This window comes from Sminthopsis crassicaudata, chromosome 2 (assembly GCF_048593235.1).
Source record: "Sminthopsis crassicaudata isolate SCR6 chromosome 2, ASM4859323v1, whole genome shotgun sequence".
Lineage (NCBI taxonomy): Eukaryota > Metazoa > Chordata > Mammalia > Dasyuromorphia > Dasyuridae > Sminthopsis > Sminthopsis crassicaudata.
In genome coordinates, this window is record NC_133618.1 from 521,512,050 (window position 1) to 521,532,863 (window position 20,814).

The window sequence follows — 20,814 nt, forward strand, 5'->3', positions numbered from 1 at the left end:
AGGGAGGGAGGGAGGGAGGAGGGAGGAGGGAAGGAGGGAGGAAGGAAGGAGGAGGGAGGAAGGAGGGAGGGAGGGAGGGAGGGAGGGAGGGAGGAGGGAGGGGGGAGGGAGGGAGGGAAGGAAGGAAGGAAGGAAGGAAGGAAGGAAGGAAGGAAGGAAGGAAGGAAGGAAGGAAGGAAGGAAGGAAGGAAGGAAGGAAGGAAGGAAGGAAGGAAGGAAGGAAGGAAGGAAGGAAGGAAGAGAGGGAGGGAGGAAGGAAGGAAGGAGAGAAAAGAAAGAGGAAGGGAAGGAAGGAGAGAAGGAAAGCAGGAAAGGACGGAGGGAGGAAGGAAAGAAAGAAAAAATAAGGGAGGAATAAGAGAGGAAGGGAAGAAGGAAGGGATCGAGGGAGGGAAAAACTTTTGAAATAGTAGAGTAAAACATAATGCCTACAGTTCTTTCTCATGCAAATACCAAGATCACTCAAAAGTCCTTGATAAAACTAGCAAACATAATAAATCTCTTCTTTGACTGTTAGCATCAAATTAGCATTAAACACAAAAACCATGTGTATTCTCTAAAAAGCTTATCTTTGTCACAGAGAATGCATTACATAAGATTTAAAGGACAGAAAGATTCCCTATAAATTGGTGATGTCTTCCAGGTGCTCCTGTTGGCAGAAGATATTCTAATAATATAGAGTAGTGAATTTCTTCAATGAGATCCATGATTACGCACAAGAGCTCTGCTTAACAATCTATACAGGAAAAATAAAATAAAAATTCCTATTGTCCATATTATTAAAAAAAATGGGTCTATTGCTGAATGAGAATACTAACTGGAACCAATATTGCATATAGATAATGGTATGGGTGCAGAACTGAAAAGGAAGAAAGATGGAGTGGATTGCATTTAGAAAATCATGCTACGTTTTTAATGATCCTAAGCTGCTTCCCCAGTACAGAGATATATTATGTCAATACAAATGTTCTCCCAGGAAATTCTCTATAGTTATAAACCTTGGAATACCACAAAATTTTAGGAATTAAAATTGTGACCCAGAAAATAATGGAGTAATGCATGTAGATACAAATAAGTAGTATCATTTTTTCAACTATAAGTTATGCTCCAAAATTGGCATATGAGATATCATTAAGGAAATGTGTGATCAAAAAAGGTGAGCTATGTGAGGGATAATAACATAGACAACTTGAGTGTTCCATTAGTATACCTAAAGTTACTAAAAGAAAGAACTAAAGGAAGCTCCAATCCAATCCAACAAGCATGTATTAAACTCTATGACATAAAGAGTGCTATATAAAGCAGGGAGAAGGAAAAAAAATAAAATAAAAATAATACATTGAGTGGATTCTTTGTAGAAGACTTACAGAAAAGCATGGTCCAGAATCACATTCCTACCTGAGTAGGGTTAAATAGGATATGTGATTTCATCCAAGAAAAGTATATCAACAGCAATGAGATCATGGATCTATGTAAGTAATGAAGAATAACTGGGTTAATCCATTGAGAACAAGCTTCCTTGGGGCTTAACAGCAGAATAATGAGGAGCTCCAAGAGGAATGTTTTAGGCAATAAACTTGGCACACAGATAACCTCAAATGTGTATGTATTTCATCATACAATTTAAATATCTTTCTATGTGACCATACAAAGCACCTGATATTTAATCAATATAGGAATTCCCATTATAAGAATTTTCTCCACCAATGCAGGACACAATTTAACCATGACAGAGATCTAGCAAATGTCAGAGATGGAATTTGAGCCAAGTCTGACTGTCTTATTGGGCCTGACCTTCAAAAGAGCCTTTTGAGCTTGCACTGATCTCTCAGTCATAGTCAAACAAAATGTACCTCCAGTCCAACCAGTGATATCATTTCAGGCCTCTTCAAGAACAAAGAAGTTTTTTTTTTGTTTTGTTTTGTTTTTTTACTAGCAAGACCAAAGTGTATAGACATATACAGATATAGACACATATGTAGATATATATGTCTCTCTCAATATATGTCATATATTATATATTATGCAATTAATATGTGTGTAGATGGACCACTAAGTGATAAAATTTTGGGCCTTGGCAATGGATGATAAATAGAAAGATACAGAGAGATAATAGATGATACAGCACAATAGAGTGCTGGGCTTAGAACCAATAATTCTTGGTTCAAACCTTACCTCTAGCATTTATCTCTGGTCCAGGAACTTAACTTTTATGTGTTTCAGTCAGTTCCCAATACAGATCTACTAAGTCACACATAAAAGTGATCCACATCCATAAAATATAGAAAAATTACCATCCTTACTGGACTAAAGACATGAGGCACTTACACTAAGATGATCTGATGTCACTGTCATAAGTTCTTCATTGGAAGAATGAAGTTTTTCAAACAGAATGGTATCTGCTCCTTTACAGTATAGTTTTATCTGTCCTTCTGGGTTTCGAACTAAAAAGAAAAAGGTTGAAACATAATATTATCATAGAGTAATGTATTAACTCAATGAGATCTTACCAAGGCTGACTGTAGGCCTTTGATAAAGAGGTATTAAATCTGATACTAGCAAGGAACTATTTCTTTGACTCAGTGTTCCAAAATGCACAGCCAAAAATCAGTGTTAAGAGATGTGTTTAATTTATTGAACAGAGAACTAGTCTTGGAGGCAAAAAGACCTGGATTCAAGTCTTGCCTCTGAAAACATACTATTGTGTAACCTCTGGAAAAGTCATTTAATTTCATCACCTCAAACAACCTTAAAGGATAAATTGCAGAGCAGGTATCTATTTGTATTGGTAAAGGGAACTTCTTAACAGGGAGTTCCCTATACAGCTGAAGCCACAAATGTGGTTAAAAGAAACCATTTAGCATTGAGACCTAAACTTTTTGTGCACAGATCAGTTCAGTTAAAAATGATTTTTTGAGCTGATCTAGAGTATTACATACCATTGTTTAACTCTATATTTTAGCTGATATTACAGTTTATGTGTGCGTATATAAGTATGTATGTATACATCTGACTTTTCTACCAGATTTTAAGGTTCTTGAAAAGGGGAATTGTTTAATTTTTTAATCCTAAAATCTCTAGGACTCAGAATATTACTTAGTCAATATTTACTGACTTGACTAAGAACAATGTCCTTTCCCTGTCCCTTCCACCTGCCACCTCAAGCACTGGGTTTGCAGTCAGAACACTTGAGTTTGAACTCCAGTTTTGCTTATTTACCAGCTTTGTGACCCTGAACAAGTCACACACCTAGGCCCTAGTATTTATATATAAAATGAAAGAGATATACTAAATAATTTCTAAGAGCCCTTAAGCCCTTAGAAATCCAAATTTGTCTAAATATATTTTGCTTTATAATAATTCCTTATCTTCTAGACTCAAGAATAAGTGTCTATTACTGGTACACAAGACTTTTCCCTATCTGGCATTCTTAAATAAAAGTTACATGCTGTTATCGTTACTAGGCAAAAGACACAAGACATTTACACCTTGACCACTTAATCGAGTGCTGAGCCAAGTGGTTTAGTGATCAACAAATACATGTTGATTTCAATATACATTAATATCATAAAAGAAAGAGAAAATTGATAGGTATAACAAAGCCCAATAAAGACAAAAATATAGATCACTGAAGTCCATACCAACAATTGACAAAGAATAGGGGTAGAGTGGAGGATAGGAGATCTTATCCCAGAACAGAATATCCTAGCCACTGTTGGCAATAAAATTATACAATTGGTTTTGTTTTTTATTTTGTCTTGTTTTTCAGTCGTGTCCGACTCTTCATGACCACTTTTGGGGTTTTCTTGGTAAAGATACTGGAGTGATTTGCATTTCCTCTCCAGCTCAGTTTATAGACGAGGAAACTAAGGCAAGCAAGGGTTAAGCGACTTATTCAGGATCACACAGCTAATAAGTGTCTGAGGCCAGATTTGAAATAAAGAAGTGACTCTAGGCTCAGAACTGCATCAATAATATGGCATTAATTTTAAAAATTAGTTGACCTAAATTCTTATTTCAGCTTTCAAGGGAACTCAAGTGATTTCTCTGTTTTAATTTCATATCAAGATATAATTCAGAAAGACAAGGTACAGCTAGAATCTGTGATTCTAGAATTGTCTCCCTTCCTCCTACTCAGCCCTGGCAGGCATCTGCTGGAAGAGATCTTGCTTAAAATATCTCCAGACACAAAGCAATACACAAGATGCTATTCATTTAATATATGGAAGAACATTACCTTTCCTCATCTGGGATGTATTAAGACAAATATCAGATTGTTGTGGCTGGACTGCAATTTATCCACAGACAGTAATATGTCAAGTGACATAAGGTGTCCATCTTAAGCAAGGGTCAAAAGTATTCCCTGAAAAGCTAAGGGGTTGTCAACACACCCAAATCAATGATAAGCCAGTACTAAGCCAAGACAGCATCAATAATATTTCCCTTGGATAGTGTAAAGAAAAGACAGCTTCATTGATTATTAAAAAAAAAAAAAAAAGAATCAGGTACCACAAACATATTGCTCAAAAGACATATGATGATGACATAAAGTTGTGACAAAGGAAAAACAAGACTGCAATATGTCGTCCAAAAAAGAGGAATGTTTTTAGATTTTTCTTTTTCTCTACTTTTACCTGTTTAAAACAATTTCCAAAGACCAGACCCCAATACTTGCTGATCAAACTGACCATTCCATGATGCAGCTACATGTACATTATATATGCTGTCCATAGCAATGGATTTTTGGTATTTTATTATTTTTACTTATTTATTATTTTATTGGATTTATAGACTATGTACAAATACTAAAATGGCAAGTCCTTCAATCGATAATGTTTCCCTAAATCACTGACTTTAGTTCGTATTCATTGTTCTCCAATCATTCCTTCCAATAAAAAAGAAGAACCTTGAAGATAGATTATTTTAATTTTATCTTTGAATCTTGGGCTCTTAGCACAGTGCCTGGCACATGTTTGTTATTCAGTTCTTTCCATTACATTTGAATCATTGGGACTTTCATGGTGGAGATGATGAGGTGGTCTATCATTTTCTTCTCTGGTTCATTTTACAGATGATGAATTAAGGCAAATAGGGTAGGTGTCTTTCCCAGAACCATATAACTCTTAAGTGTCTGAAGCCAGATTTGAACTCAGGAAATGAGTCTTTTTGATTTTAGGCCCAGCACCCTATCCACTGAGTCACCTAACTGCCCAGATCTCTCACAAACAGGGTATTTAATAAATGCTTTTAAATGAATAAATGAACTGGCTTATCATCATTAGTAATAATCATACTTAGCATATGGTACTTTGAGACTGAGAAAACACATACTATCTCATTTGATCTTCTCAACAACCTTATGAGGTAAATGCTATTTTTATTCCTACTTTACAGAAGAAAAAACTGAGGCACTGAGAAATTAGTTGACTTGCTCAGAGTTACACAGCTACTAAATGTCTGAGTCTAGATTTGAATTCTGGTCTTGTTGACTGCAAGTCCCATGCTTTATTCATTGCAGTATAAATTAATTGTAATAAATTAAGTATAACTTTATATATCAGTGTCCTGCAAACAAAAAATATTTTAAAAAGCAAAGGTATTGATTGTACCTATTACAGACATCCTTTTTCTGATATTGTTAAAATCCAAAAAGGCAAGCAGTTGGTAAGTAACAACTTTTCCCATTTCTTCTACTGTGATGGTCTCTGGAGTCCTAGACTTAAAAATAAATCCAAAATTTCTTGCTGCTGTTACTAATGCTCCTTCATCAGGTGACTGAACTTGATAAATTAATTTTCCTGAAATAAAACAATAGAAGGCATAGTAAATATCATCACAGTTTTAGAGCAGAAGTTAAGATTTTGCACTGCACTCAATAATATTCCCAAAAGTTTTATATCTTAGAAGATGGGGAAGTATAAGGATGAGTACAAGAAATTCAAGGGGAACTGAACTCACCTATTTAGAGAGATACATAGCAGAATGGAGTATTATACTTGGATTTAAAAAGGCAGATTCAAATTCCACCTCAGATACTTACTAGCTATGTGACTATGGGGAATTTGCTTTATTTCTCTGAACCTTAGTTTCCTCATCTAGTAAAATGGGGCTAATAATAATGCCTACTTTATAGGGTTGTTACAAGAATCAAATGAAATAATCTATGGGAGGTACTTTGTAAACCTCAAAGCCTCACATAAATGACAATTATATTCTCCTTCACTGTCTTTCTCAAATTTCAAATGAGAAAAACAAAACAAACAAATAAACAAACAAAACTCTGAAAATAAATTTAAAAAGTTCCATGAAACAAATTTGTTTTATACACACAAGTTTTCCCATCAGGCCCTTTCAGTCACTTTTCTGTTTAGTTATTCTTTCCCCCACAAAATCTCCTTCTACAAAAAGTCTATCAGCTTTTCCCAGTTTCTTTTCACAATGTGATGAGCCCTGGAACTGGACCTTTGAGATCCTAATCTTTTAACTCACAATTGTTAATGAAAATGTAGATATTTTCCAAATCTACCTTTACTCTTTTAAACTTTCTCCATCAGTTAAAGAAAGAACGTTTCTACTTGTATGTCTTATCAACAGCTTCCATCATCATCACCTTAATCTATGGAGGGCTTCTTGATGCAGATTTCTAGTAACCTGTATCAGATCCATGAGTTTGAGAATTTGCTAATTAATTTTTAAACTGGTATTTTTCTTCTTCCATTTCACTTCTCTGCTACCTGTAATCCAAGGTTATAAATGGCAGAGATGGAATTCAGATCCTTTATGTAAATGCCAGTCAAGGTATTAATATTTCTTCAAAACAAATCAATGGTGGTGGTGGTAATGATGATAAGCAATAACATTCAGTATCACATTGATTTTCATGAAAGTATAAAATCTCATCTTTATTTGCCATAGAATAGAAAGGAAAGTGAAAATAAATTATCATAGCCTTCTGCATTCTTAAATTATTTGCTTTTATGACTTTCAAGTAGTGTCCCAGACTTGCACACTTCTCAAGTAATTATCCTGATGATCGAAGCTAATGGCCAATAAGAAAGAAGTAAAGAGAATTCATTTTCTACAGTTGCTTTAAAAAAAAGAAAAAAGAAAAAAAAAAAAAAAAAAAAAAGGAAAACTGACAACCAGTCAGAAGGCAAGAGGGGATCTTTGGCATAGTAAATGGAAAGCTGACTTTAAAGCCAGCAAGCACTGAGTTTGAATCCCACTTTGGATATATCCCGATTGTGTACAACTTGAGGCAAGCCACTTAATGTCTCATTGCTCTAGAAAACTTTATAAATTGTAGAGAAGGTGAGGGCCTACAATGATAGAAAGGTATTATCTCATGCATGAAATTAGATGGAGTTCCTATTCTTTTATTAAAGGATGAGAGTTCTAGAGAAATTCACTCAGATGATCACTTAGTATTTATTCTAAAGATATTTATTAAATCCCAATAAGGCACCATACTGGGAATAACCCAAAGAAAATTAAACATAAAATTTTGGCTAAATAATCACAAAATTCACTTGTAAAGGCTGCAGAAGCAATTTGAAACTGAAGAGAGCATTGGTCTCTGGCGTCAGAGTCAGGGCCTCCTATGCTTAGTGCTTGTGTAACTGTGGAATAGTCACCACCTTCCTGGGCCTCAGTCTCCACCTCAATAAAATGAAGGAGTTGAACTACATAGACCCAGAGCTCCCTCTGACTCTAGACATATGAGCCAGTGACTTCTGATCCTATATTGCCAAGACCTGAGTAGTTCTGCCCTCTACAAACTGCCAGCAAATAGTCACCCAACCTCTCCCTAAAGACTTCATTGAGGAGGGAACCTACTACCTCCCTAAACAACTCATTATACTACTCAACTTGTTGGGGCAGCTAGGTGGCTCAGTGGATAGAGCACCAGCCCCAAAGTCAGAAGGACCTGAGTTCAAATCTGGCCTCAGACACTTAACATGTCTTAGCTGTGTGACCCTGGGCAAGTCACTTAACCCCAACTGCCTCAGCAAAAGAAGAAGAAGAATTCAACTTAAATTTTTTGTTTCTTATAGTTTCTTTGCAGCTAAATTTCATAATTGGAACCAAAAAAGCGAATCTAGTCTCTTTTCTACCATTTTATGATAGTCCATAAAATATTTGAAGGCCACTATCATCTTCCTCCTCCTCCAATTTTCTCTTCCAAGGACAAATATTCCCAGTTCCTTTAACAGATCATCTTATGACATATGCTCCACAAAACAGTCCCCATCAAGGATGCTTTCCTCTGAATGAACTTTCCAAACATAGTGCCCAAGCCTGAATATGGAAATCCAGTGGGGTGAAATAAGTATAATATGAGCTACTTGATGGAAAAAGTTGGTTTGTTCTAGTCTTATATATCTCTAGCCAATTTGCTAGTACTTTGCATAAAGCTGACACATTATCAGTTCTGGCTGAATTAAATCAATGAGTAAAAAATCATTTATTAAGCATATACTATATTCCATGCATTGTGCCTAATATATAATAATGTATGTGAATACAAAATCAAGGAGGTCCCTGTCCTCAAAAAGTCTTGCAGTTAAATAAGGGGAAAAACACATGCAGAGGAATGATAACCAGGAAGTATGCCCTAGAACTGAAAATATGGCTGGGTCTAGGTTGTGAGACAGAAATAAAGAAGGAAATAATGAAGGAAGACAAATAAGTAATGTGAGATAAGGAGTTATGTAAGAATAGTCTCAATGAATACCTTCAAATTTTCCAATGAAATATGAAGCAAGCTTGTCAATTTAGATGAGGCCATGGGAAGGTTTGAGATGGAATAAAGATATTTGGAATAGCTACTGTGATAAACAGAACCGTGATTCAACTAGGGAGGTGTAAAAGGACTTTCTTCTTTCAAAAAAGGTTTAGTTGATATTTTGTAACATAAATTTGTACTGAACCCAGTCTCAATTCTGCTCAGCAGCATGTGAATAGGTATGAATTCTGTGAATGGTGGGAGTAGTCCAAGGGGGGGGTCTTAGCAGAAGGTAAGATGCTAAAATGGGGAGGTTAACATATAATTGAATTACTTTACCAAAAGATTGAGAAAGAGAAGAAAGGAAAGGATAGTCCATTAAGGGTAAAAGTCTAAGAAAGTCAGGTAGAATTCTGGGAGTGGAGTCAAGAAGTTGAATCCTGACTAGCTGTGTGACCATAGACAAATGACTTAGCTAGCATCTGCTTCAATTTCTTTATCTGTAAAGTGTGGATAATAGTATCACTTATTTGACAGAGTTGTTATAAGGATAAAATGAGAAAATATTTAAAATGTTATTTGTAAAGCTCAAAACACTATAATAAATGCTAGCAAGTATTATTATTAAAAAACTGAGAGCTATAAGGTCTGGTGATCATAATGAAGATGAAAGCAGGGTTAGGTATAATAAGGCAAACGGAAAGATATTATGATAGATTATGACCAGCTAAAAAAATTTCAGAGTTCATGACCATGGAAATGGAATACTTATGGATGATAGAAAGATCAGAAAATAGTCTGGTCAAAAGACTACATTAGGGCCCATGGGAAGATAGATTAAGATTTCATTTTTCAATTTGGTTCAGTCCATTCCCAGGGCAGGAGTTCGTCAAACCAAATTGATTGTTAAGCAATAAAGCATAGAATTCACCTCCCTAAACATAAGATACTCTCCTAATATTCTTAATTAGATAAATACTCAAATAAAGTTGAGATCTCATAAATTTAGAAATTTTCTCCAATGATGACAACCCATCAGTGTGCTCCCATAAGTTTATTACACAGGGTCTACTCAATACATGGAAGCATTCCTTGCTTCTGCTGTTGACATTTGAGGACACCAGTAGAACAATTGGACTGCCTATTTATCCTTTTTGTAATATGACAACTAAGTCACTTCTCTTCCTATTACATAGTTCTTTAATGATATATTTTTTCCTCTTATTATTTAAAAATTGGGTCTTTGTTTTCATGATAAGCTTGAGGTTATTTAGTTAGTTATTTAGGGAAATGTATAACTTTCAGATGACCTGCTCTCCAACTTTTCAACTCTGGGCCTGATCACTATCCATGTGTACTGCCTGTCCTATATACACATACTTATGGACAAGCTCTTTGGGATGCCCAGCCAAGTACATGTCATAATCTGGGCAAAAGAAATTCTTCATCTACTTGATCTTTACTATGCGCCAAAATCTTTTGAGTGATTACAGATCTCTTCCAGGAGGTTCAGCAATGCCCTAGAGCTTGATGAACTCAACATCATGTTATTTTCAAATAGAAGCATCTGGAGGACTTCACCATCAACAGGGAATCCCTCTTTGACCTGAACTCTTTGCTGGATCTCCTCCATCCACATGGCAAATACTTTTGGGGAATATACATCTCCCTGTTTTATGCTTTGCCTGATGTTTATGATCAGAGAGTTATTGAATAATGTCATTTCTGTGATATCTTCAAAGGAATCTTGAATGATTTTGATGTATGCTTCAGAGACATCTTGTAAGAGAGGTTGCAAGGCTGTGTTCTGTTCTGTCAAATCAAATACTTTATTGCAATAACGATTGGCCCAGTGGGATCTTATATTTTCTAGATAATTCAATTAATTATGAAATGGTAAAAATGTAATCTATTGTTAAATATCATTTGTAAAAGCCTTCTTATTCTCTACAAATGCTCTCATCAAGCTTGCCTCTAAAATGTATATGATTGACTCTCCTAAAGATTTTGTATAGAAGGGAAAGTGAGCATACAAGCCAGCAGTTATTGATGTTGGCTTGTTTTTTTAGCATCTTACATTTCAAAAACCTTGCATATTGATTCCTCAGTACCATCATGACTATGTTACATCTAACATGGATATCTTATCTATACTGGACTCATTCTATTTTTCCAAATTCCTCCCTTCAAAATTTCCTTATTACTATTGAAGATATCACTATTTTCCTAGTTAGTCGGACTCACAAGCTAGATATCATTCTTAGTCCCCTATTATTTCTCAACTGTCCCCCTACCACCACATCTCTAACCAGACAATCTATTGACAAAGACTGTCAGTTTCACCTTTATCTCTTCAGTATGTCATCTTCCCCCTGATATTACTACCCTCCCAGTGCAGAACTTTAGTTAATGCCTTGCCTGAATTCTTGCAATAGTGTGCTGATGGGTCTGCTTCCCTTAAGTTCCTTCCCTCTTTAGTCCTTCCTGCTTCAGTTGCCAAAGTAATTTTCCTAAAGTTTGGGTCTAACCATGTCAAGCCCTACTCGATAAAATCCAGTGGCTCCCTACCAGTTCCAAGGTCAAATACAAAAATGCTCTGTTTGGTATTCAAAAGTTTTTGAAACCTGGCTTCTCCTTATCTTTCCAGTTTTCTTACACCTTATTCTACTCCCATCTTACCTTACCCTCCCATCCACATATATGTAGATCCAATGACAGCAACATCTTGGTTATTCTATGAACAAAACACTGCATTTCCAGACTCTGAACATTTTCTCTTTTTCCCATGCCTGGAATTCTCTCCCTCTTTATTTCTACCTCTTTGTGTTCCTGGCTTCATTTAAATCTCAGTTAAAATTTCATCTTCTATAGGAACCTCTTTTCAATGTCTTCATCCTATTATTCCCTATTTTTCTTGTATATAGCTTATTTTCATAATTATGTACATACATGTATACACACATACACACTCACATATGCTTAACTTATGCCTCATATATAGTAAATGCTTAATGCTTACTGTCTTGATCCATCATGATTATCTTTTCCATCTTTTTTTTCTTCAATGACATTTTTACTTCTACAAGTATCTTGCGACTATGACATTATAATCCAAATGTTAGTTCTATTGACTTTGATGAAAATAATTATAATTTGCAAATCCTTTCCATTTTTCTTCTGTTTCAACCTTGAATACTTTTAGAATGACCATCCTTTGTTGGTCATGTTCCTAAACTAAACACAATCTAGTTTTATCCTCTAATTAATTCTCTCTGCTTTGTGACATGATCCTGTTCATAAGTCCATAATTCTTCTGCATACAATTTTATAAATGAGTTTGTATTCTGACACAGTGTTGTCTTTGGTAATAATCTCTGATTGATAAGTAAGATGAGCCCACTTTCTGGGCTCTTTTAGTTTCTTTGGTGAAGTAATTAATTTATATTGGTTAAATTTTGGGGTAAAATTATTCTAGTTGAGTGTTGGCATCATTTTTCTTAGCTACTTTCTGTTATTTTTATTTTCAATTATTTAGATAGTCCAGAACCAAATTGTTTCAATTATGTGCCATATATATTTCTCATTATTCTCTTTACTTTTTGATAATTCTGATCTTAACTCAATTGCATTGATGTCTGATTATGCACAGCTAGATGATTGAATGATAACTTCTACATCAAAAATAAATATTTTTTCTTTTCATAGGATGTTTCTGCATCTTTCTTATCACAGACATGTGTCGATATTTACATGTAGCAAATGCGGAGATATTTGCTCTTTGGCCCTCCCTTTTCTATCTGACTAAGAGTCCTCCCCCAGGATTATGTATATTGATCATATTAAGAAGTAATTACAGATAACCATATCTATAAGGATATACACTGTGATATAGGGGGAGTCTCTGAACAAGAGGAAATCTTCCAATATGTTAAATAGATTGGTCTATGAACGATTTACTGGCAAACATGATCAAGAAGAATGGAGCATTTGAAGATTTGGAGGGATTATGATCTGTGTTAATGAAGGAGATACCCATTTCAATCATACAAAATTCTTCCAAGGTAACCAAAAAATTTTATAGGCCAGAATTTTGATCTGTCCCTTTTCAATTAGATCCAACAATAAAATTTATCAAGAAATTAATAGATAATCTGATCTCAGGCACTTAGTTCTTTAGAACTTGATCAGTATAAGACAGGGATAAAATCTATTTTAAAGCCTTTTGATATTTCTGCATCAAAAATATCACATGGTACACCGATTATTATTATTATAAAGCCTAGGAATACCATGAATAAAAAGCATATGAACCTCAGACATTTACTTTATACTTTAATCCTTTAGGATCTGATAAGTGAACAACAGGGATAAAATCTATTTCCAAGCCTTTTGAAATCACTGCTTTAAGAACACACTAAGAACAGTGTAGAATTATTACAAAAGTCTGTAATTCAGTTGTTTTCAGACATGTCTGACTTTTTGTGACCCTATTTGGTGGTTTCTTGGCAAAGATACTGGAATGGCTTCTTATTTCTTTTCCAGGTCTTAACTTGCACGTGGATTGTATTTAAGTGAGATACAGTTGCACAAAATCATCAGCCTGCCTCTCTCTTCCAGATTGAAGTCCAAGGGCAAGACAAAAGTCAGGATGACTGGCAATGGCCCAAGATGCTGTGGAAGACCCTGGCGTCTTTGATGTCTGATTGAGCTCTAAGCTCACCACAGAGTCTGCCTCAGCTGCCTTCATGGCCTTTGGAACAACTCATGCTCATCTGCCCATTCTACCAGATTAAGTCTTCATATGTTTGGAGTAGACATCCCCCTAACCCCATGACAGGTTTGAGGCTGTAGGTTTCCTCAATCATGCTGGGGTTTCAGTAATTGTGGCTGCTGCACATGCTGCAGTTTTGTGGAGCCACAGGTGGGAGTTGGGTGAAAGATGGACACCAAGAGTGAATGAGCAGCCCTACACAGAGTTTGGAAACCCTCACACCAAACATGCTAGTCTCCCTGAATACCTCATCTACTTCTGTTCAGGGTCAAATAGCCAGTAAATATCTGAGCCTAGATTTAACTCAGGAAGATGTCTTCCTAACTCCAAGTCTGGCTTTATAAAAGCCTAGAAACATCATAAATAAAAGCCAAAGTCTATTTGGAATCCTTCTAATTTTATGATTATGATTTCAATAAGTTAATAAACATTTATGAAGTACCTACTAGGTGCCAGGAACTGAGCTAAGCACCAAGGATATAAATATGTTGTTAAAAATAAACAAACAAACAAAAAACCAAACAGTCCCTGCCTTTAAGGAGTTTACAATCTAATGGAGAAAGACAACACACAAAAGAAAACTGAAGAGCAATGGAGGGGACAGTAGGACGCAGTATATGGACATGATAAAGTCCCAAAGCACTATAATAGGTAGGAAATGGGTAGAAAAACTGTGCTGAGCCCCTTTCTCAAATAGAAGTCTATGGTGTTGCTATCTAGTCCAATTGAGGGACAAAGAGTTCTAATGAGATATGAGTACAAGTCAGATTTGATCTCATTGATTTAAGCAGTTTATGAGGTCAACATAAATCAGGACAGAAGTATAATCTAAATGTGGTCCAAGAAATCAAAGGCTTTTGATACTTCCACTTTAAAGAAAAATCGTGGATGTTATTTAGCTGTTTTTATTTTCCTATCCACTTTGAGCTAAATTCCATTTCTCAAATACTTATTAAACACTCTATTGTGTGTAAGATGAGAAGCCATATGACAGAATGGGGGGGTGGGGGGGAAGCCCATCTCTGTCAGTTACTGCTGGATTCAAGTTCTACCTCAGTAGCAATACTGGCTATGCGACTTTGAGCAAATCATTTAGTACTCCCTTCAGGCAACTCTCTAAGCAACATAATGGCAGCCCCTCATTGACAAAGGGAGTTCCCTCACCTACAGTTTTTTACATAAAATAATGTTATAAAACATGATCAGTAATGACAGAAGATGTTCCTTACACCAATGAAACTGAAGGTCAGAACCCTGCCCCCTTCCCCACCATAACTCCCTTGAATATGGATTTAAAAACAAAAAATAAATAGTACTTGTCCAGGACAGGGGGATGGGGAAAGGGGATAAAAAATACATCACATTGCTCCTTTATCTCATAGAATCTTTTCCCAGTGATATAACAAAGTTATTTGGACTTGATAAGTATAAAATTATTAACATAGGACAAAGAAAGATAAGGCTTCAAATGTGAATCCAGATATCATATATATATATATATATATATATATATATATATATATATATATATATATATATACATATATATCTTCATTTTCATCACAATATACATACAAATAAATATCTTGACCTAGTCTAAGCAAAGTACACTGAGTACAAAAATATCAAGGAGAAATCTGTGATTGAATGAATTAAGATTTTTACTAGTATCCTGACATCAAACCCGAATAGTCAAAACACATTTTGAAGAATTGACCTCTATGTAATATAAGTCTCAATATAAACTTTTAAAATTATAAATTGGACCATAACAGATTTGTAAAATATTCTAATAGAAGCCTGTATAGTATTGATGAAAAACAGGGCCCATGTCCTAGAAAAATTGGCATTTCTTCACCAAAAAAGGGAGGAAGAGTGTTGATAAATAGAGCACATAAAAATCAGGTCAACAAAATTTATAGAAATACTTTTAGAATGAGTAGATATTTCAATGAGCAACAGCAAAGTTGTAACAATCAAGAACCACTAAATGTTTCAACTACAAATAAAAGTGATTCACCTCAGGAAAAGGCTATGAAATACTTAAGATCCAAGAGGAGAATTAAAAGACTTCTTAAGGCCTAAATCTATATGAACTCAGGTAGTCATATTTTGACAAATAAGCTCAGATAAATAAAGTAACTCACCCATGGTTATACAAATATTAAGAGTCAGTGTCAAAATTTTTAAATACAGATCTCACTTGATTCCAAATCCAGCACTCTTTCCACTAAATAGTACTAGTTCTACAAAGGCAAGAAGGCAGAAAGTCCAGTTGTCAATATCTCTTCAATCCTAGATAATTTCATTACTGTCACCAGCCTTGGGTCTTGAATCTTTCCCTAGTACGATAAGATAAGACCACTTTGCTCATGGTTGTCAGTTTGGATTACTCCTTCATCTTCATTTGCCTCCAGTATGCACAAGAGGAAATGTGATACAGTGGAAAATATGTTGATCCTGCAGTTAGGGGTCCTGGGATCAAATCCTATTTCTGAAGTTTGCTTTTCCCCCACATATTCAATCAGATCTCAAATATAGCTGTTTCTAACTCGATAACAGGAGATCAAGCGTCATAACACAAGGCTGTGGTTAAACTGAATTTTTAATAAAAACCATACTTATATTTTAAGTTTTTAGTCACTTTCCAGATTTTTTTAGAATTTGTAGCATTTATACTTCTATCAATAAAGCTTAATTCTAAACAAAAACTTTTGGGATCTATTGGATACATGATATGATTACTATACCTGCACTCAAGAACAAATATGTAAGGATTATAATAGGTAAAGCTATTTCTGCATAAGTATTCTTTTAAATAATAAAATTACCAATTATTCCATTCAGAAAAAAAATGTAACTTCTAAGAGAAAAGACTTCCCAGGAGCATACATGTAGATCACTCACCTTCATTATTCTCTTCTGGCATCACTGTGTGACAAAGAGCAAGTAGTCTGAAGAATTCATATACTTTGGGGTCTCCAAGTTTAATGGATTCAATTAGGCTATGATCATAGAATTGAAATTTGCTATCTGCTTGAGGATTGAAAGAGAAATCAACAGGCTTTGTTTTCTGAGAGAGAGAGAGAGAGCGAGAGAGAGAATATTATTTCCCCAACCTCAAAGTCAATGAATCTGGAATTACGTTTTCCTGTGTAATTATTTCAATTGTTTTATAAGATTCTGTGCAGTAAAATATCTGAGATGGTTTTAATATTTAATATTCAATATAAAATAAAATAAATTTAATATTTAATAATTAATGATTCTCTCATTTCAGATCCATGGGCCAAAACAATGCAGGTCTCCCTGAAGGATGCTTCCCCTCAATAGAGAGAACTCTTCTTATTATGGGAGAATGCTTGGAGGCTTACAGAACTCTGGGATAAAATTCAGCTCCAGGGTGTTATCCATGTTGCTGCAGCTAATAACACTAGTGAATAAAGTTGCTGTTGAGCATGAGTGTTGGCAGACTCTTACTTAAGTAATTATTGATTTTTCTTCTGCTTCCTTAGTCTGTAAGGTCATTTATAATCATTCTAAGTTACAGAATAAATTTAGATGACTTCTTGTAAGGAATAAAATTTATAGGAAAGGCCTAGAAGAGCAGTTCCTGTATACAATCTGCAACAACAGAAAGATAGAACTAATAAAAATCTAAAGAGTTATTTGTGGTATAGTGAATAGAAAACTGTCCTTCAATTCCAAAAGTTCAGGATTCAAATTTTGACTAACAGACTATCTGTGTGACCCTCAGCATTTCACTTAGCCTCTCATTGCCCCAAACAATAGAATGCACTTAAGTTGCAGAAGAGGTGACATCACCAGGGATCTACTTTAGAAATAGCAAATCATTGGTTCATGGGGAAAAAGTTGATTTTATTAATTTTCTGCCTCTCTTGTAAAAAGCAATCTAATAAATGTTGAGAAAAAATTAGTATTAATACAAGTGCTTCGAAAATTTGTTCCATCTCCACTTATGTTCCTGATTCTTCTTTCCTTATAAGTCAAAATTTAGAAATATAAAAAGGGGGGAAAAGTACATGATTTATATATTGCAAAAAGAACAAAAAAAGAGAAAAAGAAAATAGTGAAAAGCAACTCTGTTGGAACAAGTGTGCTTTTTTACTGAGTGGAGTGGAACTATGCAAAGATTACAAGGTGCAAGGTGGGGTTTTCTTGTCAAAGAACAGGTCTGGGAAGAATGGGTCAAGACAAGGGCTGACTCATTAAATTGTCCCTCCTTCCATCTTTTTATCACAAGGCTGTCATACTCTAATGTTTTTTATGCATATAGAAGAGCAAATATTATAAAGAATAATTCTGGAATGACAAAAATTGCTTGTTAAACATCTATCTGTACCTGGTAATTTTCTGTGCACTAACATGAAAAAGCTGAATTCCATATTAGAATATTATACTCTAAAAGCAGTAGTTTATCCCCCATTAAACCAAGAATATAATGAATAAAAATATTTGGTCACCTCTATACCTCATTTATTTCTGTCTTCCGTCCCAGGTCATCATATACTTCACCTGCAGAATTCAATTGCAATCATTAAAAAATACACATTGAAAACATATTCAAATACTTGTCTATAGGAAGTATATTACTTCAGGGAAATTTTTATTGCTTTTAGTTACTAGATATGGTATTCATAGTTCAAATTCTGTCTTAAAAAAAAACCTGATCTCAACACATATATACCATGCATACCCCCAATAAATGTGTAGAGATGTTTTTGTGTCTCTTCCTAATCCCATAGTCACATAAACTAGACTTAAAAGGTCATGAGTATATTAATGAAAAATTTAAAAATGACATGTTTTTTTAATACTTTAGGAGCTAAGCAAATGTTGGCCAATTCCATTTTTATTAAATAATTGGTGGCATTTGGGAAACATACATTCACTTAACAACATCATCATAAGGACAGTTCTTTGAAATTATGATCAATTCATGAACATAGTTCCTGGCAGAGTAGAGTTAAATTTCTTATTTTAATTTTATTCAACAAACATAAAGCAACAGAGAAAACAAATATGGCCTCTGATGTCTTTTCCAGTCCTAGATCTTTATTCCAATGATATTATGTACTCTTAAGAACAAGGATTTCCTTGCACATAGGAAGACAGAGAATACTGCCATGTAGAGGTCATCTAAGACTTGATCCAAACCAAATATATATTATACTATTATCAACATTAGAATTATTTGGGAAGGATATTGTCTGGAAAATAAAGTTTAATAAATCATTAGCACTCTTGGTTATATCAGCATAGATAATTACATTAGCTAGCTGTCCACAAAAAAGAAAAAAGACATAGCATAAGTATATTTCAATTAGGGACAAGCAGGAAGAAGGGACAAAGTGCAGGAAGAGTAATGATAGGAAAGGTTGGTACAGTGCTGCTAAGGAGAACTGAGTTGGGGTGGGAGTAATCAAGAGAAAGATTATCATGGAAGGAGATATGAAAACTAATTTCTATTTTATACTTTTGCCTAAGAACCAGCCCAATCAGTAGCTATTTAACAGCTTATAAAGAGTTTTTCATCAGCATATAAAATAAAGCATAGCAAATGTAACAAAAGGGTAAGATTTGAAATATATCACATATCTATATAATATGAAATAGCATATTTTTCAATATCAATACATTTCAGTATTGATAATATAGGAGATGGGTCTCTGAAGTTTCTGGGATATTTCTTTAACAACATTTGATGGGGGAAGGGGTGTAGATCTTTCAGCCAAGCTGTAAAAATGACTGAAAGGTGCCTTGTCAAGGGTGAAAGTACCAAACAAATTGTCCATCCACTCTTCATCACTATTGACTCAAAATAATAGCTAATATTAGCATAACATTTTAATGCCTACAAAGTTTTTTTTTACATGCAAACACTTCAGTTTTATATTTCTGCTAACTTAAAAGAAACAGATGATTCAAGTATTGTTTTTTTTTTTCAGTTTTCCTGATAAGGAAGCAAGCTTAGAGAATTTAAGCAACTTAATTTGATTCAGATTTTTTTTTATCGTGAGTCCAGTGGTCTTTCACTGGATCTTTAATAAAGAGATGGGCCAATGAAGTATGAGTAAATTCAAAATAACAGTTTGAGAGACAGTGTGGTATAACGGATAGAGTTCTGGATTTAGAATCAGAAAGACCCGAGTTTGAATTCCCTTTCAGATCCTTAGTAGCCATGGGATCATAAGCAAATCACTTTATCTCTCTCAATCTTATTTTCTTCAACTGTCAAATGAAAAAAATAATAGCATCCACCTTGCAGGGTTGTTGTGAGAACCAAATTATATAATATATTTAAACCAAACCTTAAAGTACTATATAAATATAAAGTATCATCATTTCATGGCAGCCACATATGTTCATTCTCTGGAATAACTGACTAATCAAATGTCACATGTGTATGTATATACCACCATACCACATGCTACATACAATATTGCTAATAAGTTAAATACACTAAAATGAATACAAGAGATACACTACAAATTTGGAAATACTAATACAGTTATTTCAGCATTTCTTTTCTGCTCATCAAAGTAAGCAACAAGAATTTATGTTCTCTACCCTTACTTAGCACCAAAGAGCAGAATCATTGCATTTCAGAGCTGGAAGGGTTGATGTTTATTACTAGGTAGCTGTGCAAAGGCTTTTGCATCTTTATGAATCCACCAGATTGCTTTCAAATCCTAGACATAATTTATGCCTCATAGAGGAGATTAGCATCTATCAGTTTATTAACTATTGGATCTCCTTGTTCTGGAATTTTTATTCTAAGTATCACAGGATAAACAGATTGCTTCATTAATCTATAACTTATGCCACATTAAATATTTTATTTCTTTATCAAATCATAAAAGACTTTCTTCAATGAAACAAAATGAATATAAAAAATTTAACTTGCAAATGTCAAACAAAGAAATTAAAATTTTTAAGTGGAGGAAAATAACTTACCATAGGTTCTTCCATTAATGGAGCATTTATTAAAAGTCATTATGTTTTGAGTGAGAGTGCCTGTTTTGTCTGAGAAAACATATTCAACCTGGCCCAGTTCTTCATTGAGTGTAGTCGTCCGAGCTTCAGCAAGTGTCTCTTTTTTTGAATAATACATCTTCCGATCCCAGTTTATAAAATGGCTATGACCCAGCCGGATAACTTCCACACTTTAAAGCATTATAAGGCAAGTACAGGAGGTAGAAAAGTTTAGACAACATCAGAAAATGCCAAACTTTGTTACAATATGCTAGCCAAATTCCTTAAAGAAAAACCCATATGCAAACAATATAAATGAGTC

The 20,814-nt window shown here is 34.5% G+C and overlaps 1 protein-coding gene across 7 annotated transcripts in view; it reads right to left on the reverse strand.

Annotated features, from left to right (window-relative positions):
* ATP8B4 (ATPase phospholipid transporting 8B4 (putative)) overlaps nucleotides 1-20,814 on the reverse strand; it is a 318,510-nt gene that overhangs the window by 77,610 nt on the left and 220,086 nt on the right. For all 7 annotated transcript variants that reach the window (XM_074294471.1, XM_074294469.1, XM_074294470.1 and 4 more), the window contains 5 exons: nucleotides 20,475-20,683; nucleotides 17,989-18,032; nucleotides 16,404-16,569; nucleotides 5,610-5,798; nucleotides 2,329-2,444 (listed from right to left, as the gene is read on the reverse strand). In XM_074294471.1, coding sequence (XP_074150572.1) covers nucleotides 2,329-2,444; nucleotides 5,610-5,798; nucleotides 16,404-16,569; nucleotides 17,989-18,032; nucleotides 20,475-20,683 — 724 coding nt within the window. The remainder of the gene's footprint in view (nucleotides 1-2,328; nucleotides 2,445-5,609; nucleotides 5,799-16,403; nucleotides 16,570-17,988; nucleotides 18,033-20,474; nucleotides 20,684-20,814) is intronic.